The following is a 22,302-nucleotide window of genomic DNA, read 5'->3' on the forward strand; positions in this document are numbered from 1 at the left end:
GATTGTGATGGTACGGCGAGAGCGTGGGCAATGCCTTCATCCAGCAGTGGATTGATCGCAGCTGATTACGATGACGACGATGATATTGTGGTATTTTATTTTATTAATTTATTATTTTATTCTCATTCTACGTGACTTTACCGAAAGAACCAAAGATGAAGACGTCCTTTAAGCGAGCGGTAATGGACTTGTCGTGTATCAGCTGGGAGGAGACCGCCGCACATATGTGGAACTGGGGCTGGAAGGGCGCAGCTGTCTGGGTGGGTGGGGGGGGCAGCAGATGCCCCGTGTTGCTGTGTAACCCCGCCGCCATAGTTATTTTAAAGCGCGAGCGACACCATGACTTGCACTACGGCCTTAAACTAAGTCCACCTGCCGCGGCAGTTGGGCACAGCCCGCGATGCCTCTGCCTGCTGGCCCATGAGTAACAATAATAGTTATTATATATTACGGCCTTTTGTCAATCTCTCACTGGGCAAAGGCCTCCCCCACACGATGCTGGTCGTGTGTGGTTATTTCATACTACACCAACATTGGTTCGCATAAGGTTTGGGGGGAGGGGGAGGATGCCCAGAACCGGTTTTAGTTTCCGCTGATGTTGGCCACGGGCGGGAATCGAACTCTTACCGCCTGGGTTTCATGGTTTTTCAGATCTTTTTAGAGGTATTTGTTTCAATATATGCGTGTATGTATGTTGAACTTCTTTCGCACTATACTTAGCCAACCGTGATAATTGGAGGTGCGGGGGAAGGACAACAAACTAAACACAAAAAGCAGTTTGAAAGAAATTAGTTTTCAAATAAGCACAGCCGTAATTGTAGTCATAGATATATGTATCGGGCCAATCAACTAATTTCCCGCACGACCAAAAACTAAAGGGAAAGATTGCCTCTGCGATCCCAAGAAGCGCCGGACGTCATTAACTGCACCGTGTCGCGATTGAGCCCGCCCGTCTGTAATCGTGCGCTCTGTGGCCACGCTGAACGCGACGGGATTCTCGTCACCGTGTGCCAGTGAAGAGGCACGGCCACCGTTTCTTGGCGAGCGGGTCATGAAGGCAGCCAAACGGTATGCGCTGCGGACGGGTGAATGTCGTTCAACGTGACGTCGTTGGCAAAGGCCCCTAGGACGGTCGCGGCTCTGTGGATTGGACTTGCGTACGAAGTACTGCGATCAATCATTGAAATGTATTTGCAGCTCACGACGTTCGACCGATTGTGGGGGGGGGGGGTGCGGGTTGGAGTGGCGGCGACGGTGGCGCATCGGTGAGCGCGCTTGCGTTACGAACCGAGCGGCACCCGGCTTGCCGCTCTAGCCTGCCCCCCCGATGCCCTGTTTCGCGAACCCACGCCCGTTGAAGTATGGGCAAGCAACCTCCATGACCACCGGCACGTTGGAGGCGCTCATGCAGCGGCGGATGGAGCCGTGCCATGGGAAGGTCTTCACCTGGCAGTGAATAAAAAAAAGGCCTGTAAAATGGAGCTCGTTGAGATGAAAGGGAATGTACTGGAGTAAAATCCCATTCGGGGAGGCAAAGTTCACGTTCAGAAAATTCAGCGCAGGAAACAAAGCAAATACGGTATTCCCTCATCATTTGCTGTCCGCAATTTTGGCTATCTGCGAATTCGCATCTGGAACTCTACACGACTGCATCGAGAGAGAAAAAGAAAATGATGAGACAAAGTGATGATAGAGAAAGTGATATGATTTATAATTTACTAGCTTTACTACCCGGCTTTGCCCGAGACTTGGATTGTTGTCTTGGATTAATACACGGCCTACACGGAGGGTGGTGGGGGGGATGCGTGACGTCAGCAGGCACACTGCGTGACGCTGCCGCATGCGGGTGACATCACAGAATTGACGTCACCGCTCACTTGCCGTGCAAAATATATCCATTATTGCGCCCCCCCCACAAAATACAAAAGTCTATTTTTATACTTTTTGCATTGTGTACAGTCTGGAAGCTACTCACATGCCAAATTTCAAGTTTGTTGCATGTCGGGAAGTATGCTAAACATTTCGAACAGACACACATAGATGTATTTAATAAGGTAATTGATTTTCATAGGCCCACATCATTAGCTGCAAAATTTGCTACTCACGGGCATCTCCGGAACGAATAACGAGGGAATAGTGTAAACAAAACGAAAGGGTGACCAAGCGATAAGACTGAGAGAGTGTAGGCTGACGGACGTGAAGTCTTCACTGTGTTGAACACCATTGTGGTGTCCAGGTGCTTGAGCTTCTGCTTGCGTTGATGCCACGCACGGCGGAGTTGCTACCGAGATGTGACGTATGCCGCGACGATGCGACCGATGATGCCGGAGACATCGCCAGCGATGCGACGCGGCTAACGCCGCGATGTGGCCGACCCGGTCCACGCTGTCACTGACGCTAACCATGCCCTGTCTTCCTGTCCGCCACAGCCTTGCTCCGGGTCGTGTCGTCCGTGCTGCAGTTTGGAAACGTGGTGTTCAAGAAGGAGAGGAACACCGACCAGGCTTCCATGCCCGACAACACAGGTGCAGTACAGTACGCCACAAGTGCGAATTTCAACAACAGCCCAAGTGACGATAAGTTCACTTGGCGCGTGTAGGCTCCCCTCTACCTTTAATCATAATAACAACCTCTATTTCATAAAGCGCCTTTCATACAGAAGTATCTGAAAGTGGCACGTAAAAATAAAACTACATTCCCAAATATAGATACAATCTAAGTGAAATAGAAAGCTGATAATAACAAAATCAATGTCTGCTCTCGAAATTCCAATAAAATTAAGAACTATGATAAAAGCAAATAATAATAACTGCACAGTAATCCAACAGGACAACAGAATTGTTTTTTTAAATATTAAGTTACATGGAAAACCTCCAGTATAAATAGGTGAGTTTAAGACTGATTTAAAAAGTGAAATAGACTCGGAATCCCTAATGGCCCGAGCAAGGGGATTCCACAATCTCGGAGCCTGGCTGCGGAAGGCTTCGTCTCTCAGAAAACATCACCACCACCACAGTCTTGTCTTACAACCCCCATATAAAAACCGACGCTCCCACTCAGTCCCCTACATTGTGTGTGTGGGGCAGTAAGTCCAATCTCCTCCCCATCTTTGGATCCAGGAGTGCTGAGTTGGGGCTTGTTTTAGTCCACGGAGATTTTGTAACCCCCCCCCTCCTCCTCCCCCTTGTTGCGATCTGTCTGTACCTTGTACCGGGCTCTTCGTTACATTGCAATAAAAATAAAAACAATACAAATTTAAGAGCAGCCCATGCGGGACGACGCGTGCAAGACGCCGTGCGCTGAGACACGACCGTTACGTAGCGAGGTCATTTTCTTTCATAGGCAGAAGAGAACGACTTGTGAAGGTCCCCCTAAGCCTGGACTTGAACTGGGAGATTGAGCATCATTGTGAGATGCAGCCAGCTGCATTTTATGTACGTGGAACTTCTTTCGCACCATACGTAGCCAACCGTGCTATAATCGGAGGTGCGGGGGGAAGGACAACAAACTGAACACAAAAAGCGGTTCTCAAGAAATGAATTGAGAAACACGCTCCGCTATTCGGACATCTGGTGGCAGGCGGGGTGTTCCATATTTTTGGGGCTGCCACTTGAACGCTCGTATCCCCCCCAGCGTCGAGTGAAATATCTCATTCAGTAAACCCATAACACCTGGGTCCTGTCCCCATGACCTCCCATCAGTAACGACCTCGGTGCACCTAGCCTGGCACGAGCGGCGTTGTAACGTCATCACCACTTAGTGGTAAATGGCAGCTCTTTTTATTTTTAGAGTGTGATTTTGAAACAAAAAAGTTGATTTGATGTTCATTTTTGTTCATTACCTTCATATTAATGCCCTTTTTAGGTTATTCGTTTTATTATCCAGAGCACTTGGCACGTAGTCAAAAAGGCTGGAAGTTTCTGAATCCGGTTAGGCGTACACTCACCATCCTATCATCCATCCAGGGACGATGAAATACTTACAACTTAGCAGAAATTCAACCGCGATTATCCCGTGGAGGAACCGGCCCCGTCCATGGTATTATGGAATTTCTATCGTGGCCCTTCGGTGGGCTACGAACGGAGACGTTTCTTTTGACCGTGCGAGCCTCTGCGTGCGTGACTTCGACTCGACTCGTTTGGTTAATTGACTATTCGTTAACGATCGTGCGACGCAGCGCTTTGACGTCCCCCCTCCTCTTGCCTTGCACCTCCCGACCCAATCGCAGCGGCGCAGAAAGTGTGCCACCTGCTGGGGGTGTCCGTGACGGAGTTCAGCCGCGCCATCCTCACCCCGCGGATCAAGGTCGGCCGCGACTACGTGCAGAAGGCGCAGACCAAGGAGCAGGTGAGGCGTGGGGGGCTGTGTGGGCCACGGGAGATTGAGAGAGAGTCGGCAGGGAGGAGTGGAGAAGGGAAGAGGTCGCGGTGAGCTGTGGCAGTGTTGCAGCAGATTAAACAAGAGCTGTCGAATAAAGCGTTGGCGGATGCGGGGAGCTGCGTTGGCATTGGTTCACACACTGCACTGCAGTTCTCATGACCTAGGTTTGATTCCAGACCATGCACACCAGCATAAAATGGGATCAGAGCCTGTCCTACACCTCCCCTAGAACGATGGTGGCCTAACATGACCGCCCTGTATCGTGCGTGTAAGCGTCAGCGCGCTGCTGGTCGCACCACTCCGTTTTGTGCCTTGCCTGCCTGAACAGGTGCTCACAAACAGCAGCTGCGCCCATGCGGTGCTGTGATAAAGGCCGTGTGTGTGTGTGTCGCGCGCAACGGTAAACACTCTGTGCTACGAACCCAGCGACCCGAGTTCGATTCCAGCTCACACCGGTGACGATTATATGAACAGGTCCTGGATCTCCCCTAGGTTGACTCAGCCTCAAATGAGTACCTGGTGCGGTGTTTGAACATCGCCACTGGGGAGACAAAGGCGGCCGGGCATGGTGCTGGCCACCTAGCCCCTCGTGTGCCGTGCTGCCGGCCTTCGTAGGTGCTCGCTAACAGCACTTGCTGCAACAGTCTGTTAAGGCTATACGGGGGATGTTTGTCTTTGTACCGCGCACGCATGCGTAGGCTGACTTTGCGATCGAAGCCCTGGCCAAGGCCACATACGAGCGTCTGTTCCGCTGGCTCGTGCTGCGCCTCAACAAGGCCCTGGACCGCACCAAGCGACAGGGCGCCTCCTTCATCGGCATCCTCGACATCGCCGGCTTCGAGATCTTCCAGGTAACCGCCCGCGGCCTCTCCAGCACGAAGGTTTGAAACGTTTCTCGCGATGAGCCCAAGACGAGATCGCCCCGGCATGCGGCCGACCTCGTCACATCCCGGAAGCTCGGCAGCGTTGGGCCAGGATCGTGCTTGGGATGAGCGATGGCCGTGCACTTGAAACAGCTGTTGCAGGTTGTTGTAATGCTAAGCGGTAGGCGCCAGACGGACGTTCGACAAAGTCAATTGTTGTACTGTACATCTCTGCTCTCACATCTATGGTCCTCGCCACCCTTACTTACCCATACTGATCACAGTGGGTGAAGGAACATCGAAGGGCTACCAAAGTGGCAAGATGTTGACTCCCTTGCCTGGTATACAGGAGGTCGTGTGTTCAATGCTGACCCTGACACCTGCTGTATATTTGGAGTTTGCATGTTCTCCCTGTGGTCTTGTGGAATTTTTATCCAGGTTCTCCAGTTTTTCTATTCACATTTATAAGCGTACGTTAAGAGTATTTGTATGCTATAAATGTACACGTAAGCCACTTCGTTGAGTTATCATTTGTGGGCAGGTCGGTTCTGAAAAATAGCTATATAGCTCAGTGTGCCTTACCTAGTAAAAGACAAAATAGTTTTATAACCCCCGCGACATGCACGGCATGGGGAGGCCCTCATCCAGCAGTGGATTGACAAAGGGAGGCTGCACACGTACATCATGGTTTTTTGACCCATCAGTATCGATAAAGATTCTGATCGATGAATCGACTAAGCCGCTACACCCCGAGTATTTTATACAGCGCGGCATTGTGGCGGATTCCCCACAATGCAGCGTGGCGAGCTTCAGCGGGGCGGTGACACTGATGAGCGCACGCCCGTTTCCCCTCCCTTCCTCTCTCTCTTGTCGCAGCTCAACTCGTTTGAGCAGCTGTGCATCAACTACACCAACGAGAAGCTGCAGCAGCTGTTCAACCACACGATGTTCGTGCTGGAGCAGGAGGAGTACCAGCGCGAGGGCATCGAGTGGAACTTCATCGACTTCGGGCTCGACCTGCAGCCGTGCATCGAGCTCATCGAGAAGCCGGTGCACGCTCGCAGAGATAGCGACACGATCGTAGAGACCGTCGGGGCAGTGATGTTAGCGAGCACCTATGAAAGCCGGAATGGCACACGATGGGGTGGGTGGCGAGCACCACGCCCGACCGCCTTTGTCTCCCTCGTGCCAATATTTTCACAGCGCACCAGGTACTCCTTTAAGGCTTAGTTGACCTATCGGAGGCCTATGACCGGTTCAGGTAATTGTCACTGGTGTTGGCCATGAGCGGGAACCGAACGCGGGTTTCCGGGTTCATAGCGTAGCGCGCTAACCACTACCCTACCGCACCCCACTGATGTGCACACCCAGGGGCACACACCGGTACGCACACAGCTGCACACGCGCCCCGAGCCGTAAGTGAACTGTATCTTGCGGCGTCCCACCGGACAGGCAAACCCGCCGGGCATCCTGGCGCTGCTGGACGAGGAGTGCTGGTTCCCCAAGGCGACGGACAAGTCGTTCGTGGAAAAGCTGATTCAGGAGCAGGGCACCCACTCCAAGTTCATGAAGGCCAAGCAGCTCAAGGACAAGGCGGACTTCTGCGTGATCCACTACGCCGGCAAGGTGGGGCCCCTCAGCAGCTCCGCCGATGCGCGTTGTCTTGTGTAAAACAAGTCCCTGGCCCTTATGTCGGTGGGCATCTGAACGCCACGGTTGTCTTTGCGCAGATTTCTATTTAGCTTTTTCATTGCGGTTCGTTTTTCGTTTTGCTTTCGGCAATATCGTGACCCAGATCACTCTTGCAAATGAGACTTATCTATGGGACCCTTTATAAACTGCTCAACCCGAGCTGTGTCACTGCTTTGATATTTGCAATGCTTTTGTGCTGCTCGTCCTTTTGGCAATCTCTCGTCTAACACTTGTGCAGAGACAAGGTCATTGAGGAGGCCGTCTCTGGTGTAGGCCAAACAGTTTCAGAAAATAGTGCTTACATTTCGATTTAAAGCTTTCGTGACTGCAGGGATTCATATTCTTGGTTATTTCGGTAAAGTCACGTAGAAGGGAAATAATATAAATAAAACAATAAAATTATCACGACGTTTCGATTGCAACACAACCAATCATCATCAGGTGTGATGATGATTGCTTGTGTTGCAATCGAAACGCCATGAAAATTGTATTGTTTTATTTGTATTATTTTATTATTTCCCTTCTACGTGACTTTACCAAAAGAACCAAGAATATAGTGCTTACATTATCAAAGCATTCTTCTTTGCATATTTTGCCACAAGCACGTGTGGTTATGCAGACTTGATGCGTTGTGTCTCCTTGCTGTTTGAACATCTTAAAACCACCTGTATTCTTTCCGGAAAGGGTAAAGCCTATTCTTTTTTAGAGACTTATCATGGTCTCTTTCTGTTCCCAACTTGTCAAAACTCATCCACCTCCTCTGGAATATCCATCATATTCTTCACCTGTCCGCAGTTACAGTTAAACGAGTCGGTTTATAAATGAAGGAGAGATGTCTAATTTGTGTAGTTTGTACGCTGTGCATGGTGTGGTATGTCTTGCGTGTGACTGTGCTGGTGGTCTGTGCTCAGTGTGGTGATGTATGATGGACGTGTGTGCTGGTGGTGCCATGGTGGTGCCATGGTGGTGCCATGGTGGTTGGTGTGTGATTCTGATGTATGTGGTGTTGGTTTGTGATGGTATGTTGTGGTTTTGGTGTGTGATGCTTTGTTGCTATGTGGTCATGGTGTGTGGTGGTTATTCCAATATATTGAATTCATCCAGTATTAATAAATATTCTGATTCTGGTGTGTGTACTGCGGTGGTGGGTGTAATGGTGATAGCATATACAGGGTGCTTCAAAAACTTCATACTTATATGGGACTATCGTTTTTAATGGAAAAAGAACGGATAATATACTGTAACATGATAACAAATGTTTGTTAAGGGCTTCAAAAAGTCAAAGGGTCTCCACCTGCTAGCAATCATTGTCAGCACGTGGCCTGGAATCTTCTCCAGGTGGTCTCCAGAGCCCGGAGGCAGCAGCACATTTCTTGTGGTATTGTTGCAAATTCTCAGAAGTGTAAAAAAAATGTTAAGCACCCTGTATATGTTAAGACTAGGCCTTATAGTACGTGTGGTTAATGCAGACTTGATTCTTTGCAAAAGGTTTCTCTCTGGTGTTTGAACATCTTATCAGGGTAAAACCTATTATTTTTTCACATGTTGAACTTCTTTTGGATTGTACATTGCTATATATATGCTACTCGGAGGTGCCGGGGGAAGGAAAATAAACTACACACAAAAAGCAGTCTCAAATAAATTAGTTTTCAATCTAGATTATATGAAAGTGCATCGCTCAAGTGGCTTCCTAATATCGGATGGAAGGGGCGTTTCAGCCAGCAGCAGGAGCGCATCTCGTGTCGGCTGGTGGCAATGACGGTTGTGTACGGTGGCTGGTGTTCGACGTTTGCGATGTGTACGCTGGTGACCATGGCGTGATGCCTGGCTTGCCGCATCCCCACGCGTAGGTGGACTACAAGTCTGACGAGTGGCTGATGAAGAACATGGACCCTCTGAATGACAACGTGGCCACGCTGCTACACCAGTCCTCCGACAGATTTGTGGCCGAGCTCTGGAAGGACGGTGAGAGCGGCGAACGCGGGCGGCTGCGTCGCGAGCGCACCCAACCTGGCGAGCGTTTTGCCAGCACTGGCGCTGTGTGCATGAGGGCCTTTAGCTTCGACTAATTGGCATCGGCGTTGTTGCTTTTGTCGCTTGCAAGTCTCCCTCCTTAGGAATAGGTTTTACCCTTTTAACTGGCACAAAAACTAACACCTTTATTCAAGGCATCATGTTTGCAATAACCACAACACAAGCAGTCAAAATGCAAACAAAAAAGACAACTCTGATAATAATATGCACTGTCCTTGAATTTGATTGGTCCACACCCGAGACGGCTTTTCTTAGAGCCTAGTCTCCACGCCAAAAGGCGTCTTCTGGTCCAACACCAGTGGAGACTAGGCTCTAAGAAAAGCCGTCTCGGGTGTGGACCAATCAAATTCAAGGACAGTGCATATTATTATCAGAGTTGTCTTTTTTATTTGCATTTTGACTGCTTGTGTTGTGGTTATTGCAAACATGATGCCTTGAATAAAGGTGTTAGTTTTTGTGCCAGTTAAAAGGGTAAAACCTATTCCTATATCTTGTTACTGGCAAAGGAGGTCTCATAATGTAAATCTCCCTCCTTAGTTTTGTCTATATGGGCTCGGAGCCCACATTATTATTACCGCCGAGGTTCGTACGACGTGTGTTCGTTGAACTTCTTTCACGCACCGTACGTAGCCAACCGTGCTAATCGGAGGTGCGGGGGGAAGGACAACAAACACAGCGTGGGCTGCAGTTCGTGTGACTTGACAAACGATAAACCTCTCAAGACGCTGTACTAAGAGCGGATTTGGCAGAAAGTAATCTTAGTTTTACGACACGTAAACACATGCACATATGCATATATAAACACTTGTTTATGCATACAGATACATAAATACATACACGTAACAACAACAAAAAACGCATTGACTTGACCATGGCGCTTGTGCCATGCTTGGTGCACTTTGAGGCCATGTGAAGTGTCAAAGGCTCGCTGGCAGGCGGTCACGGGGCAGACCCAGGTGCCATGGGATGACTGAGACGACTAGCAGAAGTACCACGTGTGCTCCCCCCACACACACACAGATAGAAGAACTATCAACAAGCCACAGTGTGCCCCCAATGTATTCATGACTATGGGGCTGTGCTCATCACCACTGGCAGCTCCCTCGGGCAAGGAGTGGAAGTTACACATGGCTGTGGAGGGGGCACCAGTCTGTCAAGAGGACAAGCACCGTTGATTTCTGAAAAAGCATACTAGTCACTAAAGTGGTAAGAATAATGGGCCGAATCAAGTGCGTTTCCCATAGTTCCACCTGGCCAGATAATAAACCAGCACTTGGTTTGAAACGACTGAACCTTTGTGCACAAAAATAACGGTTTGGTAGCGTGCACAGCGACCCGAGTGACGAAACAGCACACACTGAGAGTAGGGCACCATTCTACGATTTCGAATCTTTATGGGGACTCTCGTGCACGCCCTCGCTCGATTGTGAGCTTGGGTAATGGCCCGCGATTGTCCAGTGATCGTTTCAATGTCCCTGACGTCGCTTTCCTTGTTTATCTGTGGTGGATTCTGTTGGACTTTCCCCCAGCCCCCCCCCCTCCTTTCCCGACCTCTCGTCGCTCACGCTTATGTTGAATGTTGACGTGTGTGTTTGTGTTCATCGCTTCTCTCTTGGCGTGCGCGCGCACGCGTGTGTGCGTTCTGCGAAGTGGGCCTTACAGAGCGCGTGTGCCTGTCTCCCTTGGCCCCCCCCCCCCCGCTGGCATGTCTTGCAGAAGTACAGGGCATTCAGAGAGCCTATTTCTATGACACTTTCCCAGTGCTTCACAATCAACCAGGTGACTGCTGTCAATGCAGTGAAACGGGCTTTGTCGGCGTCAGGGTCGGTATAAATTTGCGGAAGTACTAGCTTCTATTGCACAATAAAAAAAACAAGCAATTAAAAATCGCACGTGCAGGGATTTTTCCCGATTAAAACGTGTAACGTGTATAATTTTAATTGAGTGCAACGTGTAAAGACTTTGAATATTAAAACAACAACAAAAAATAACAAATTTTTCCCTCGCTATTCTAAACCGGACTGTGGTGCAGTAACGTGGAGTTGGTGCTACCGCAGGTTTTATTTCGTCTGCTGGCGCTAATCATCGCAGAGGGAGGTTGCGCTGGCCACCGTCCCGGAATGCTGGCTTGGTCCACGCTCTTCACCTAACCCGATTTTTAATCCATCTCTCCGTTGCTCATGCCATTGTAATGGATGCCGTGCGGCCAGCCTTCGTGGCAGGCGTGATATCTCAGTGCCAAAAAACCCGCTGCGCATTCTCGCCCCCATGAGACGCTACTATGCATTCCTCTACTCGCCATGGCGGAAGCTGGTTGGGGGGTGGGGAGGGCAGGCGGTGGGGGGGGGTTTGCAAACATATTCTGCCCAGCCTCTCCATCTCACAGCGAACATACGAGGCGCAAAATCGGTCGCGAGTGCATTTACCAAAGAACGGAGCTGCGCACGCTGCATTGCCGGCGCTGATAATAAATGTGCAACTCCGGAGTTCCCACCGCTGCATGAACGCTTTTTTGGTAAATCGTCTCCGGGTCACCACGAGTTTTGATATATATATGCATGCATGTTGAACTTCTTTCGCACCGTACGTAGCCAACCATTGCTAATTGGAGGTTCTGGGGAAGGACAACAAACCGAGTTTGGGTTCAGTCCGAGTTGGGTTCCTCTCGCCACATTTCCCCCACAACGAGCGGTGGCCCCGGCACCGAGAACGGTCGTGCCAGGGTCTGGCTGCAAAGCTGAGTCGAGTCGGTTGGCCACCTTTGTTTAATCGGGAGCTGAGAAGAAACCCCTTGACACGTGAAACAGCATTGCCGCTTTCACAGGGGGCAAACCCTGGGTTTCATCAAGTCATTTTGAGTACGCCGAGTGAGATGGTAAACAGAGGGGGGGACAGAGCCTTGTGGTCTGCAGCGATTGTAAAGGGGTGACTTTATAGCGGGCGCAACAAGTGGGATCTTCCGGGGGCAGTACCCACAGAGCTGCGACTGGCCTGTGACACGAGAGCGCAGGGTATGTGGTGGACAGGGTGGTCCAGATGATGTCTCGTGATCCCCATTTAATTCTCAAAAAAATATATATTTTTTTTAAGTAAGGTTTATTTAGCGCAGAAATAAATATGGAATGGAGGGGGGGAAATGTTAGGGGTCAATTAATTGAATGGGGGGGGGGGTGTCACAAGACATCTGGACCACCCTGTGCAGTAAGTTTTACTTACAGTATCTGGATAAAGAAACTTGGGGGAAATTTTACAGCTATTTTTTTTTAGTTTTGAGGCTTAATATTTTCATGAATAAGTTCGTATTTGATAATTTTAAGATTTTTTTTATTATTCTGTAAAATAGCTTAACGTGTTGAAAGTCAATACTGGGAAATATCCTGTTAAAATAATCCAATTATAGAGTGTTAAAGTTGCAATGTAATTCGTACAATTAACACCAGGGTCTTTTTTAAGCAGGCGAGACCTAGAATAATGACTGTATATCAATTCCCGAAGGGAGACCTGGGTGATCACGATGATGATAGGATATTTAACAGTGGTTTGTGGTTCGAGCCCAGTGGCCACCCTGGTGAATACTGTGGGTTTCGATAACCGTAAATAGGCACCGTCGTCTGCTTCGTAGTGGACGTTAAATATTCTTGGATGTTGTTTGAACAAAAAAACAAACAATGGGGGCCACGTGTTCCGGCGTCACATTCTGCAAATTTTACGAGTTTGACATTTTTTTACTGCCAAATCTCCCGCTAACGCCCCAAATTGCGGGGTAATACGGTTTGAAATACGGCCCCATTCGCGATGGCCTTGCATGATAAGAACGGCGCAAACTACCAAATGTGCTCGTGTAGGTTTTCAAATGCAGTTGTATTCGCATTGCGACACGTCACATCGTGAACCCACTCTTGCAAGCGACGTCGCGGGCCTTTAACGTACATTGATAACGGCAGACGGCACGCTCTATTGATAACGGTGCCCGCGAAACTGGCCACTGAACCATCCTACGAATAGCGCTCGCTGACGAAAGGATTTGCATTTATTTCATGCTTATATGCCATAATATATCAAGACTGGCTCATTGTGACGCATGCTGACCACCCGGCTACCCAGCTGCCTACGAATGAAATGAAACGTTTCCAGCACTTGACTCGACAATGCTGCGTAGCGAGAAAGGCTAAACGGGGCTTTCCATTTACTATTGCTCTCGGATAATGACTGCTAGTAATTCAAATTAACATTTGGGTTGTGAAGCAAATTGTAGTCTACGCTTGCCAGTGGCATAAATGGAGCACGCGCGATGCGTACCTGTCCAGCAAAGGGAGAGCTGAAGCACCTGAGAGTGAAGGAGACCGTTACCTTGCAATGAACCTCCCGATTAACCCCTTGAGCCGCGATACCAAGCGGGAAGAGATGTAACAAACCACACGCGTTGAAGCCGACAGAGAGGTCGGCTGGGGGGGTCAGAGATAAATGGGTGGGCACGGAGGGGGGGGGGGATGGGTGGTTGAGGGTGTTGACAACACCGTAGACCACACGAGCCGCTCGTGGTTGGTGGGCGGGCGGGTAGCCAGTTTTGGGGCCGGTTTGCGTTGGTAGTAGCGACGCTCACCCACGCCGTGTGGTGCCCCCCCCACCCCCCTCACCAACCGGCAGTGGACCGCATTGTGGGGCTGGACCAGGTGTCGGGCATGGCAGAGACGGCGTTCGGCTCGACCTACAAGACGCGCAAGGGTATGTTCCGCACAGTGGGACAGCTCTACAAGGAGCAGCTGTCCAAGCTCATGGCCACGCTGCGCAACACCAACCCCAACTTCGTGCGCTGCATCATCCCCAACCACGAGAAGAGGGTGAGTTTGTGCGTGTGTGCGTGCGTGTGTGCGTGCGTGCGTGTTTGTACGTGCGTGCGGCGCTGAGATCTGCCCTGTCTTGTTGCCATGGGCACGGGCCCCATATGTCAGTTCAGAGCTGTATTGGCCATGTACGTGCACGTGTGTCTGTGTGAGTCAGGCAAAAACAACCCCAGACGGCAAAGCTGTGGTGGGCAGTGCCGTGGGGGGAGGGCCAATTTAGATTGACCATTCCCCTCATGGAGTTTGTAACCACCACAGTGGCCAAATGGGGGCTCTGGATGGGTGCGAGACTGGTAACCCCGGGGGAACAGGCGTCTATGACGTCTCCTGGCCAAACCCCGTTCGTGAAGTCTTTAATGGCTGTACCGGAGGAATTTACATCTGGTACAGATACAATGGAAGGCTGATCGATGCCCGTGTGCGGTCAAGGGATGGCTCCCTATTGGTAAACCACGTTATGTATGCCGATGATCTGGTAATTACCGCTCACTCAGAGGAGGAGTTGGAGGTGCTGCTGCTGAACTTCGAGCATGCCACTCAGAGGTGGGGCCTTACCATCAGCCCCACCAAAACTACGCACCTGCCTGGGTATTTTGTACCATCGGACACTCCACCCCCACAACTCCCAATTGGTGATGGGGCAGTTTTTGGAGAGAGTGGAGAGTTTTCCATACCTGGGCAGTGTGCTCATGACAGCAGAGGTCTCACTCCGAATCAGTCGAGCAGCATTATCTTTTCATCGGTTGTATAAACGCTGTGTGGAAGCTACCTGGTCTGTCGCTCCGCACGAAGCTTCAGGCCTTCTCGGCCACGGTCATTCCCTCCCTTCTCTACGCTTGCGAAACGTGGACCCCCCTAATGGAACATATTCACCGGTTAGAAACATTTAAGCTGGCCTACCTCCGATCAATCCTGGGTTTAACCAGGCTGGATTGTGTGAGGAGCGCACAGGTGGTGCATCAGCCAGTCATCTCAGTCAGTCGACCCCTGGCACCTGGGTCTGCCCCGTGACCTGCCAGCGGGCGTTCAACACTTCACGTGGCCTCAACGTGCACATAGCCTGGCACAACCGTCGTGATGTCACCACCACTTAGTGATGAATGGCGGTTGTTGTTGTGTGAGTGTGTGTGAGTCTTGTGGGGAGCGGTAGTGTAGCGGTTAGCACACTAAGGTACGAACCTGGTGACGCGAGTTGGATTCCCGCTCGTGGCCAACATTGGAGACGAATATCTGAACCAGTCCTGGGCCTCCCCTAGGTCGACTCAGCCAGTTCGCTTCTGAAAAAGTGGGCATTACCTGGTAAATAAAATGAAAAAGTTTAGTTTAAAAGTTAAAGTTTAGAGTGCTTGTGCTTCTTGCCTGCTTGTGCACGCGTCGCTGGACGCAGGCGGGCAAGCTGGAGCCCCACCTCGTGCTGGACCAGCTGCGCTGTAACGGAGTCCTCGAGGGCATCCGCATCTGCCGGCAGGGCTTCCCCAACCGCATCGTCTTCCAGGAGTTCCGCCAGCGGTTAGTCGACCCCCCCCCGCATGACCCATCAGCCTTCTCGCGCACCACACGTGTCCAGTGTTCTCGTGACCTGCACCTGTTCAGTGTTCGTGCACGCCTCCTGTCTGGTGTATCAACACCCAAGCAGTGTGTGTGAGCCACTGCTATCCTGAACACACGTCTCGTCTGGATTTTCACTGCAGATATGAAATCTTGACTCCAAATGCCATTCCCAAGGGTTTCATGGACGGAAAGCAAGCCTGCGAACTCATGGTAGGTACACGCTGCCTGATGGTTTTCATGCTGCTGCTGTAATGCATCATCATCATCCGCTCAAGTTCTCTCAAAGCTGAGCTCTGACCTCGCTCACGGTAGATCCGGGCACTGGAGCTGGATCCCAACCTCTTCCGGATCGGACAGAGCAAGATCTTCTTCCGCGCGGGCGTGCTCGCCCACCTCGAGGAGGAGCGCGACATGAAGATCACTGACATCGTCATCCTTTTCCAGGCCTCGTGCCGCGGATACCTCGCCAGGAAGTAGGTGGCACCCGGGCGTCTCTGGAAACTGCCGCGGCCGCAGTCACTCCCGCTGCCTACCCCCCCCTCCCCCCCCCGCAGCCCCGGCTCAGTGGTTCTGTCGACGCGCGGCTAAAAAATTAAATGCGTTCGTGGATAAAAAAGCATCGCGCACAATCCTCATGGCTGATGTGACCACGCTTCTATGTAATTGATCTCCCCTCCTCCACTTCGATCTGGAGAAAGTCTCGCCACCACCCTTCACGTCACTGCAGTCATGCTCCCCGTTTGCTTTATCCTTCCGCCTCACCTTCGCCCTTCCTCTAATCTCCGTGTGGTAAACTCTGTGCATGTGGTTTCCCATCCTGCCCGCAAGGGCTCAGTTTTGCATCCCTCTTTTAGTCGTCGATGCTCCGCATTGCCTGCAGTAGTTTCAGTGGGGAGCCAGGGGGGGGGGCGTTATTTGCTATGCTGTTCTACCCAATTAATAAACCCGTAAATTACGTGACGTCTTTAAACAGCCAGTTGATGTTTAAGGGGTGCCACGGTGGCGAGATGTTAACTACCTCGCCTGATGTACAGGAGGTCGTGGGTTCGATCACGACCCTGACGACCGTTGTATATTTGGAGTTTGTGTGTTCTCTCTTCCTGTGGTCACGTGGGTTTTTCTCCATGGCCTTCGGTTTTTCCCGCCGCATTTAGAACCAACTTGCGTTTAGAGTATTCGGCTGCTCGAAGTTTCCACGTAATGCTAAGCCACTTCGTTGAGCTATCATTTGTGGCCAGGTCGCTTCTGAAAAAGAGCTGCGTATAGCTCGGTGGGCCTTACCTGGTCAAGTAAAAAAATGTTTCAACAGTTTAGTCGTTGTACTGGACGACAGCGCAACGACGCGTCCGAGCACGTTACTCAAGCTTCCTGCCAAGAGCTGTGCCGTGCATTTACCGAGGAGGGGGGGGGGTGAGGGGGGCCCTCCCCCGGTGAGCACCTGGCTGGGGGCCACCCACGCCAGCTCAATCGCGCGTGCGCCGTTTTGTCGTGGTGACGCGCAGGGCGTTTGGGCGCCGGCAGCAGCAGATGAGCGCCCTCAAGGTGATCCAGAGGAACTGCGCCGCCTACCTCAAGCTCCGCAACTGGCAGTGGTGGCGTATGTTCACCAAGGTGAGGGGGACGTGAAGGAACTCTCCTTCCTTGGCCACTTTGCACGAAGGACTGGGGGGGGGGGGGTGGGGCGGAGGCTGGGTTGACGCGGTTGCCAGGGCGCTTCAGAATCTGAATGTTTATTTATTATCGGCCTCACTCACGGAAGGCCCCAGAAACTCAGATCTCGGCCGGTGATCGGCTCGGCCCAACATCTCTCCAGCGTAGATCGATTGAGCACCACGCTACATGTATATGTGTGTATGATGAACTTCTTTCGCACCGTACATATCCTAACCGTGCTAATCGGCCAATTAACTGTGGCTGTTCGGAGAGACACGTCGAAAACAGAGGAATGTGGAATTTCCACCACCGACTTAAGCTCGCTACTGGAGACAAGTGCCGATGCCAATGTCCATTGAGTAGCGTGAAGGCACCAGCTTTTAACTTTGTTCTTGTTATTACATTGTTTCTGGTTCTGCAGGCGTCGATGGTGGTGGCATCATTCTTACAGATTGACGTGGACCTTGTGTGTGCGTACCGTGTGTGTGTGTGTGTGCTGTGTGTGTGTGCACGTGTGTACCATGTGCGTGCGCCGCTCACGTGTGTACTGTGTGTGTGTGTGTGTGTGCCATGCGCGTTTATGTTTGTGTGTGCCGCGTTTGTACCATCTGTGCGTCACGTGTGCCGTCCTCCTGCTCGTTGCGTGCAGGTGAAGCCGCTGCTGCAGGTGACGCGGCAGGAGGAGGAGCTGCAGGCGAAGGAGGAGGAGCTGCAGAAGGTGAAGGAGAAACAGAGCAAAGCCGAGTGCGACCTCGTCGATTTGGAGCGCAAGCACGCGCAGGTGAGCAGGTTGCACGGGTGAGCGGGGTGCAAGGGTGAACAGGATTCAAAGGTGCAAGGGTGGTGAGCGGTGTGCAAGGGTGAGATGGGTGAGCGGGTGCAAGGGTGAGTGTTGTCAGCGGGGTGCAAGGGTTGAGCGGGGTGCATGGGTGACCGGGGCAGTATGGGCGACCGGGGCAGCACAGGTGACAATTGTGACTCTCGTTGGCACTGTAGCTCGTGGAGGAGAAGCAGATCCTGGCGGAGCAGCTGCAGGCGGAGACGGAGCTGTGCGCCGAGGCGGAGGAGATGCGCTCCCGCCTCGCCGCCAAGAAGCAGGAGCTGGAGGACATCCTGCACGACCTGGAGGCGCGCGTCGAGGAGGAAGAGGAGCGCGTGCAGGCGCTCGCACAGGACAAGAAGAAGATGCAGCAACACGTGCAGGTGCGATATGATTGGCAGATGCGCGCACCGGATGATTGGCAGTCGCCGTCCCAAGTAAAGGAAAGAGAGTCGAGTTGAAGCGGAGATCTTGTGTGTGCGCGTGTGTGCGTGTAGCGGTTAGCGCCCCGCGCTACGAACTCAGCGACCCGAGTTTGATTTCTGCTCATGGCCAACACCGGTGACGATTATCTGAACCGGTTCTGGGCCTCCTCCCCGAGGTCGACTCGTCCTCAAATGAGTACCTGGTGCGGTGTGTAGTAAACATCGGTACTGGGTAGACAAAGGCGGCCGGGCGCGGAGCTGGCCACCCACCCCTCTCGTATGCCGTGCCAACCTTCATGGGTTCTTGTTAACAGCACTTGCCCTAACAGTCTGTTAAGGCTATATGGGGGATCTTTTCCTTTGTGTATTCCACATGATTTGGGGAGTGGTGAGCACAGTGGTTATCGCACTCCGCTGCGATTGTGGACGTACGTGTGTTTGATTCTTTATCCACGGCCTCCCGTAGCTCAACTCAATGTGAATAGTTGCTCACCAACAGAAATCACCCCATACTTGGGCAAATATAGCGTTTTATTCTCGTGTTTCAGTGTACGTCGTCACTTTGTTGTGCTTGAATCCCATTTGGACACTCAAAACAGCCGGGGTTGGTCGTGTCGACACCCTGCTTTACCACCTTTCACTTGACACGCGGCCTTCGTGTTATCGGTGAATGATGTTCGAGTTCTGTTCTCTGCCGCCCCGCTCGCGTGACATATATGTATGTATGTTGAACTTCTTTCACACCGTAGGTAGCCAACCACGTTATATGTATGTATGTTGAACTTCTTTCACATCGTAGGTAGCCAACCGCGTTAATCAGCGGTGCGGGGAAGGACAACAAACTAAAACAGAAAAAGCAGTTCGAATTAAATTAGTTTTCAATCTGGATGATTTAAAAGTGCACAGCTCCGGTGTCTTCCTAATATCGGAAGGAAAAGAGCGTTGCAGACGGCCGGCGACCGCCTTGACGCGCCCGTTGAAAACTTTTTCACCCAGGACCTGGAGGAACAGCTGGAGGAGGAGGAGGCTGCTCGGCAGAAGCTGCAGCTGGAAAAGGTGACGACGGAGGCGAAGGTGAAGAAGATGGAGGAGGACATCATCCTCCTGGAAGACCACAGCTCCAAGATCACAAAGGTGTTTGGCACGTTGCTCGTTCCGCTTACAATTGCTCTTGGCGGTTGAGCAATCACGATCGTAATGATAACGATTTGCTTTTGACGTCGCGTCTTCCGCACGCCGTCAGCGGCCTGACAACATCGCATCTCAACATTTCAAAGGGCACCCCCAGTGGCAGCTGTCCCCGTGGGCACAAGGTGACCTAGCACCTGGCCTGCAAATTGGCGTTAGCTTCCTCTTATCGAATTACATCATGGGGTTATTTATTAACGCTGACACGCAGCGAAGAGTTGGGGGGGGGAGGATGGGTCCCTGGGCCGTTGACGCTAACGCGTCTCCCGCGGGCGCGCGCGTGCCCTCCCTCTCTACGCGCACCGGCCCCGCTCCGCATGCGTGCAGGAGAAGAAGCTGCTGGAGGAGCGCGTGGCCGAGGTTGGGACGCATCTCACAGAGGAGGAGGAGAAAGCGAAGAACCTGCTCAAAGTGAAGCACAAGCACGAGGCCATGATCGCCGACCTCGAGGGTGAACCCTTGCACACACGCGCACACGCGTGCATAGGCGCACACAGGCACACGTGCACACGTGCACACGCAGCCTCGGGCAAGGACGCACACCCAGGCGCACGCACGTAGGCACACACACGTAGGCACACACACACGCAGATACAGACACGCACACACGCAAACACACGTATACATGCAGGCGCAAAGACAAAGATCCCCTGTATAGCCTTAACAGATTGTTTTGCTGTTAGTTAGTGAGCATCTATTAAGGCCACACAGCACATGAGGGGTTGGGTGGCCAGCACCACGCCTGACTGCCTTTGTCTCCCCAGTCGCCACGTTTACACACACCGCACTCAGGTACTCACTTAAGGCTAAGTCAACCTAGGGGAACACCAGGGCCAGTTCAGATATGCGTCATTGACGTTGTCCGTGAGTGGGAAACAAACTTTGGTCGGCAGGTTCATAGCGCAGATTGCTAACTACCACGCCACTGCTCTCCCCAGCCACGCACATGTATGTATGCATACATGTTGAACTTCTTTCGCACCATACGTAGCCAGCCATGCTAATAGGAGGTGCGAGAGAAGGACAACAAACTAAAAAGCAGTTCTACAGAAATTAGTTTTCAATCTGGATGATTTAAAAGTGCATAGCTCCAGTGACTTCCTAATATTGGAAGGAAGAACGTTCCAGACGGCCGCAGAAGCGCATCTCATTAGCCAAAAGCCGCTGCGAGGATGACCGGAGTTCACGAGATGGTTTATGCTCCTTAACGAGATCGGCGAGGTATTGTGCTTCATCTGTGTGCAATGAGTGCGGCCTTATAAAGTGTTATTTCGGCAAACCGGAAGCCAATGCAGCTCGGCTAGTGGCGGAAGGAGACGAGTGGTTGGCACGGAGCACAGTGCAGGCAGTGCGTCCACCAGTTCCAGTAACTCCCTGCCGCGCCCCCCGCGTGACCCCTCGCAGAGCGCCTCAAGAAGGAGGAGAAGACGCGGCAGGAGCTGGAGAAGGCGAAGCGCAAGCTGGACGGGGAGAGCACCGACCTGCAGGACCAGATCGCCGAGCTGCAGCAGCAGATCATTGAGCTCAAGATGCTGCTCGCCAAGAAGGAGGAGGAGCTGCAGGCTGCCCTCGCCAGGTTGGTCGATCGCGTGCGGCGTGGTCACGTGCAACGTCGCGCCTGCGCGTTGTGTCGCTCGCGCACGCCGCTCACGTGCGCCGCGTGCTCGTTGCGGGCGCAGGGGCGACGAGGAAACTCTGCAGAAGAACAACGTCTTGAAGCAGCTGCGCGAGCTGCAGTCGCAGATGGGCGAGTTGGCCGAGGACCTGGAGTCGGAGAAGACGTCGCGGAACAAGGCCGAGAAGCAGAAGCGAGACCTCAGCGAGGAGCTCGAGGCCCTCAAGACGGAGCTTGAGGACACCCTCGACACCACTGCCGCCCAGCAGGAGCTCCGGTGCGTGTGCTGTGTGTGCGTGCGTGCGTGTGAAGGGGACGACCAGGGGACGTTGCCCGTGGGTAGTGAGGAAATTGCGAGGGAATGGAAACGGCGATGAATTTGCCGTGACTTTGAAGAAAGAGTTGGACGGCTCGGTGTTTGTGGCTCGGTCTGTGTTGCTCTTCGGAGCCCAATATTTGACAGAAAGGAAGTTTTTGGAATTAAAAATAACAAACTTCGCGTGAAATAGTCGCGTCATTAACGTCTTTTTTTTGTTAAATCAGCACAGACCGTTTTCATTCGGCATGTAAGTCACGCCAGGTTCAGATCGGTGTGTGCACGTCCCCAATTCAGCAGGCCCGCCCAAAGTCGTGTGTTTCCACGAGTCTTTGTATTCACCTTCCTCTCCATCCACCCCCCGTTGCGCTCATCCCGCTCTTCTCTCGTGGCCGCCCGCCCACACACCCACACAAAGACCCCCCCCCCCGTATAGCCTTAAATAGACTGTTGGAGCAAGCGCTGTTAGCGAGCAACTATGAAGGCCGAAACTGCACACGAGGGGGTGAGTGGCCAGCACCACGCCCGGCTGCCTTCGTCTACCTAGTGGTGATGTTTACACACCGCACCAGGTAGTCATTTGTCGACCCAGGGGAGGCCCAGGTCCGGTTCAGATAATCGTCACTGGTGTTGGGCGTGAGCGGGAATTTAATTCAGGTCGCCGGGTTCGCAGCGAAGCGCGCTATCGCTACACTATCGGACGCCCACACACCCACACACCCACACACCCGTCCGTCGATCCCTGCAGCACAAAGCGAGAGCAAGAGGTGGCGGAGCTGAAGAAGGCGATCGAGGAGGAGACGAAATCCCATGAGGCGGCCATCGTGGACATGCGGCACCGCCACGGCCAGACGCTGGAAGAGCTCTCGGAGCAGCTGGAGCAGGCGAAGAGGGTAAGCTCCTCCGCGCTCCTCTCTATCT

The 22,302-nt window shown here is 52.2% G+C and overlaps 1 protein-coding gene across 9 annotated transcripts in view; it reads left to right on the forward strand.

Annotated features, from left to right (window-relative positions):
- The window catches only part of LOC116956211 (myosin-10-like), a 76,831-nt gene that overhangs the window by 37,227 nt on the left and 17,302 nt on the right, over positions 1-22,302 (forward strand). For 6 of the 9 annotated variants that reach the window (XM_076052107.1, XM_076052124.1, XM_076052117.1 and 3 more), the window contains exons 12-30: positions 2,430-2,525; positions 4,229-4,347; positions 5,079-5,231; positions 6,120-6,293; positions 6,696-6,869; positions 8,786-8,900; positions 10,686-10,748; positions 13,617-13,810; positions 15,201-15,322; positions 15,505-15,574; positions 15,677-15,837; positions 16,867-16,975; positions 17,667-17,798; positions 18,014-18,220; positions 19,259-19,396; positions 19,778-19,901; positions 20,855-21,026; positions 21,130-21,342; positions 22,130-22,274. In XM_076052107.1, coding sequence (XP_075908222.1) covers positions 2,430-2,525; positions 4,229-4,347; positions 5,079-5,231; positions 6,120-6,293; positions 6,696-6,869; positions 8,786-8,900; positions 10,686-10,748; positions 13,617-13,810; positions 15,201-15,322; positions 15,505-15,574; positions 15,677-15,837; positions 16,867-16,975; positions 17,667-17,798; positions 18,014-18,220; positions 19,259-19,396; positions 19,778-19,901; positions 20,855-21,026; positions 21,130-21,342; positions 22,130-22,274 — 2,681 coding nt within the window. The remainder of the gene's footprint in view (positions 1-2,429; positions 2,526-4,228; positions 4,348-5,078; positions 5,232-6,119; positions 6,294-6,695; positions 6,870-8,785; positions 8,901-10,685; positions 10,749-13,616; positions 13,811-15,200; positions 15,323-15,504; positions 15,575-15,676; positions 15,838-16,866; positions 16,976-17,666; positions 17,799-18,013; positions 18,221-19,258; positions 19,397-19,777; positions 19,902-20,854; positions 21,027-21,129; positions 21,343-22,129; positions 22,275-22,302) is intronic. The other 3 variants (XM_076052134.1, XM_076052139.1, XM_076052144.1) reach the window with 1 other exon arrangement.

This window comes from Petromyzon marinus, chromosome 3 (assembly GCF_048934315.1).
Source record: "Petromyzon marinus isolate PM22_M1 ecotype Great Lakes invasive population chromosome 3, UKy_Petmar_22M1.pri1.0, whole genome shotgun sequence".
Lineage (NCBI taxonomy): Eukaryota > Metazoa > Chordata > Hyperoartia > Petromyzontiformes > Petromyzontidae > Petromyzon > Petromyzon marinus.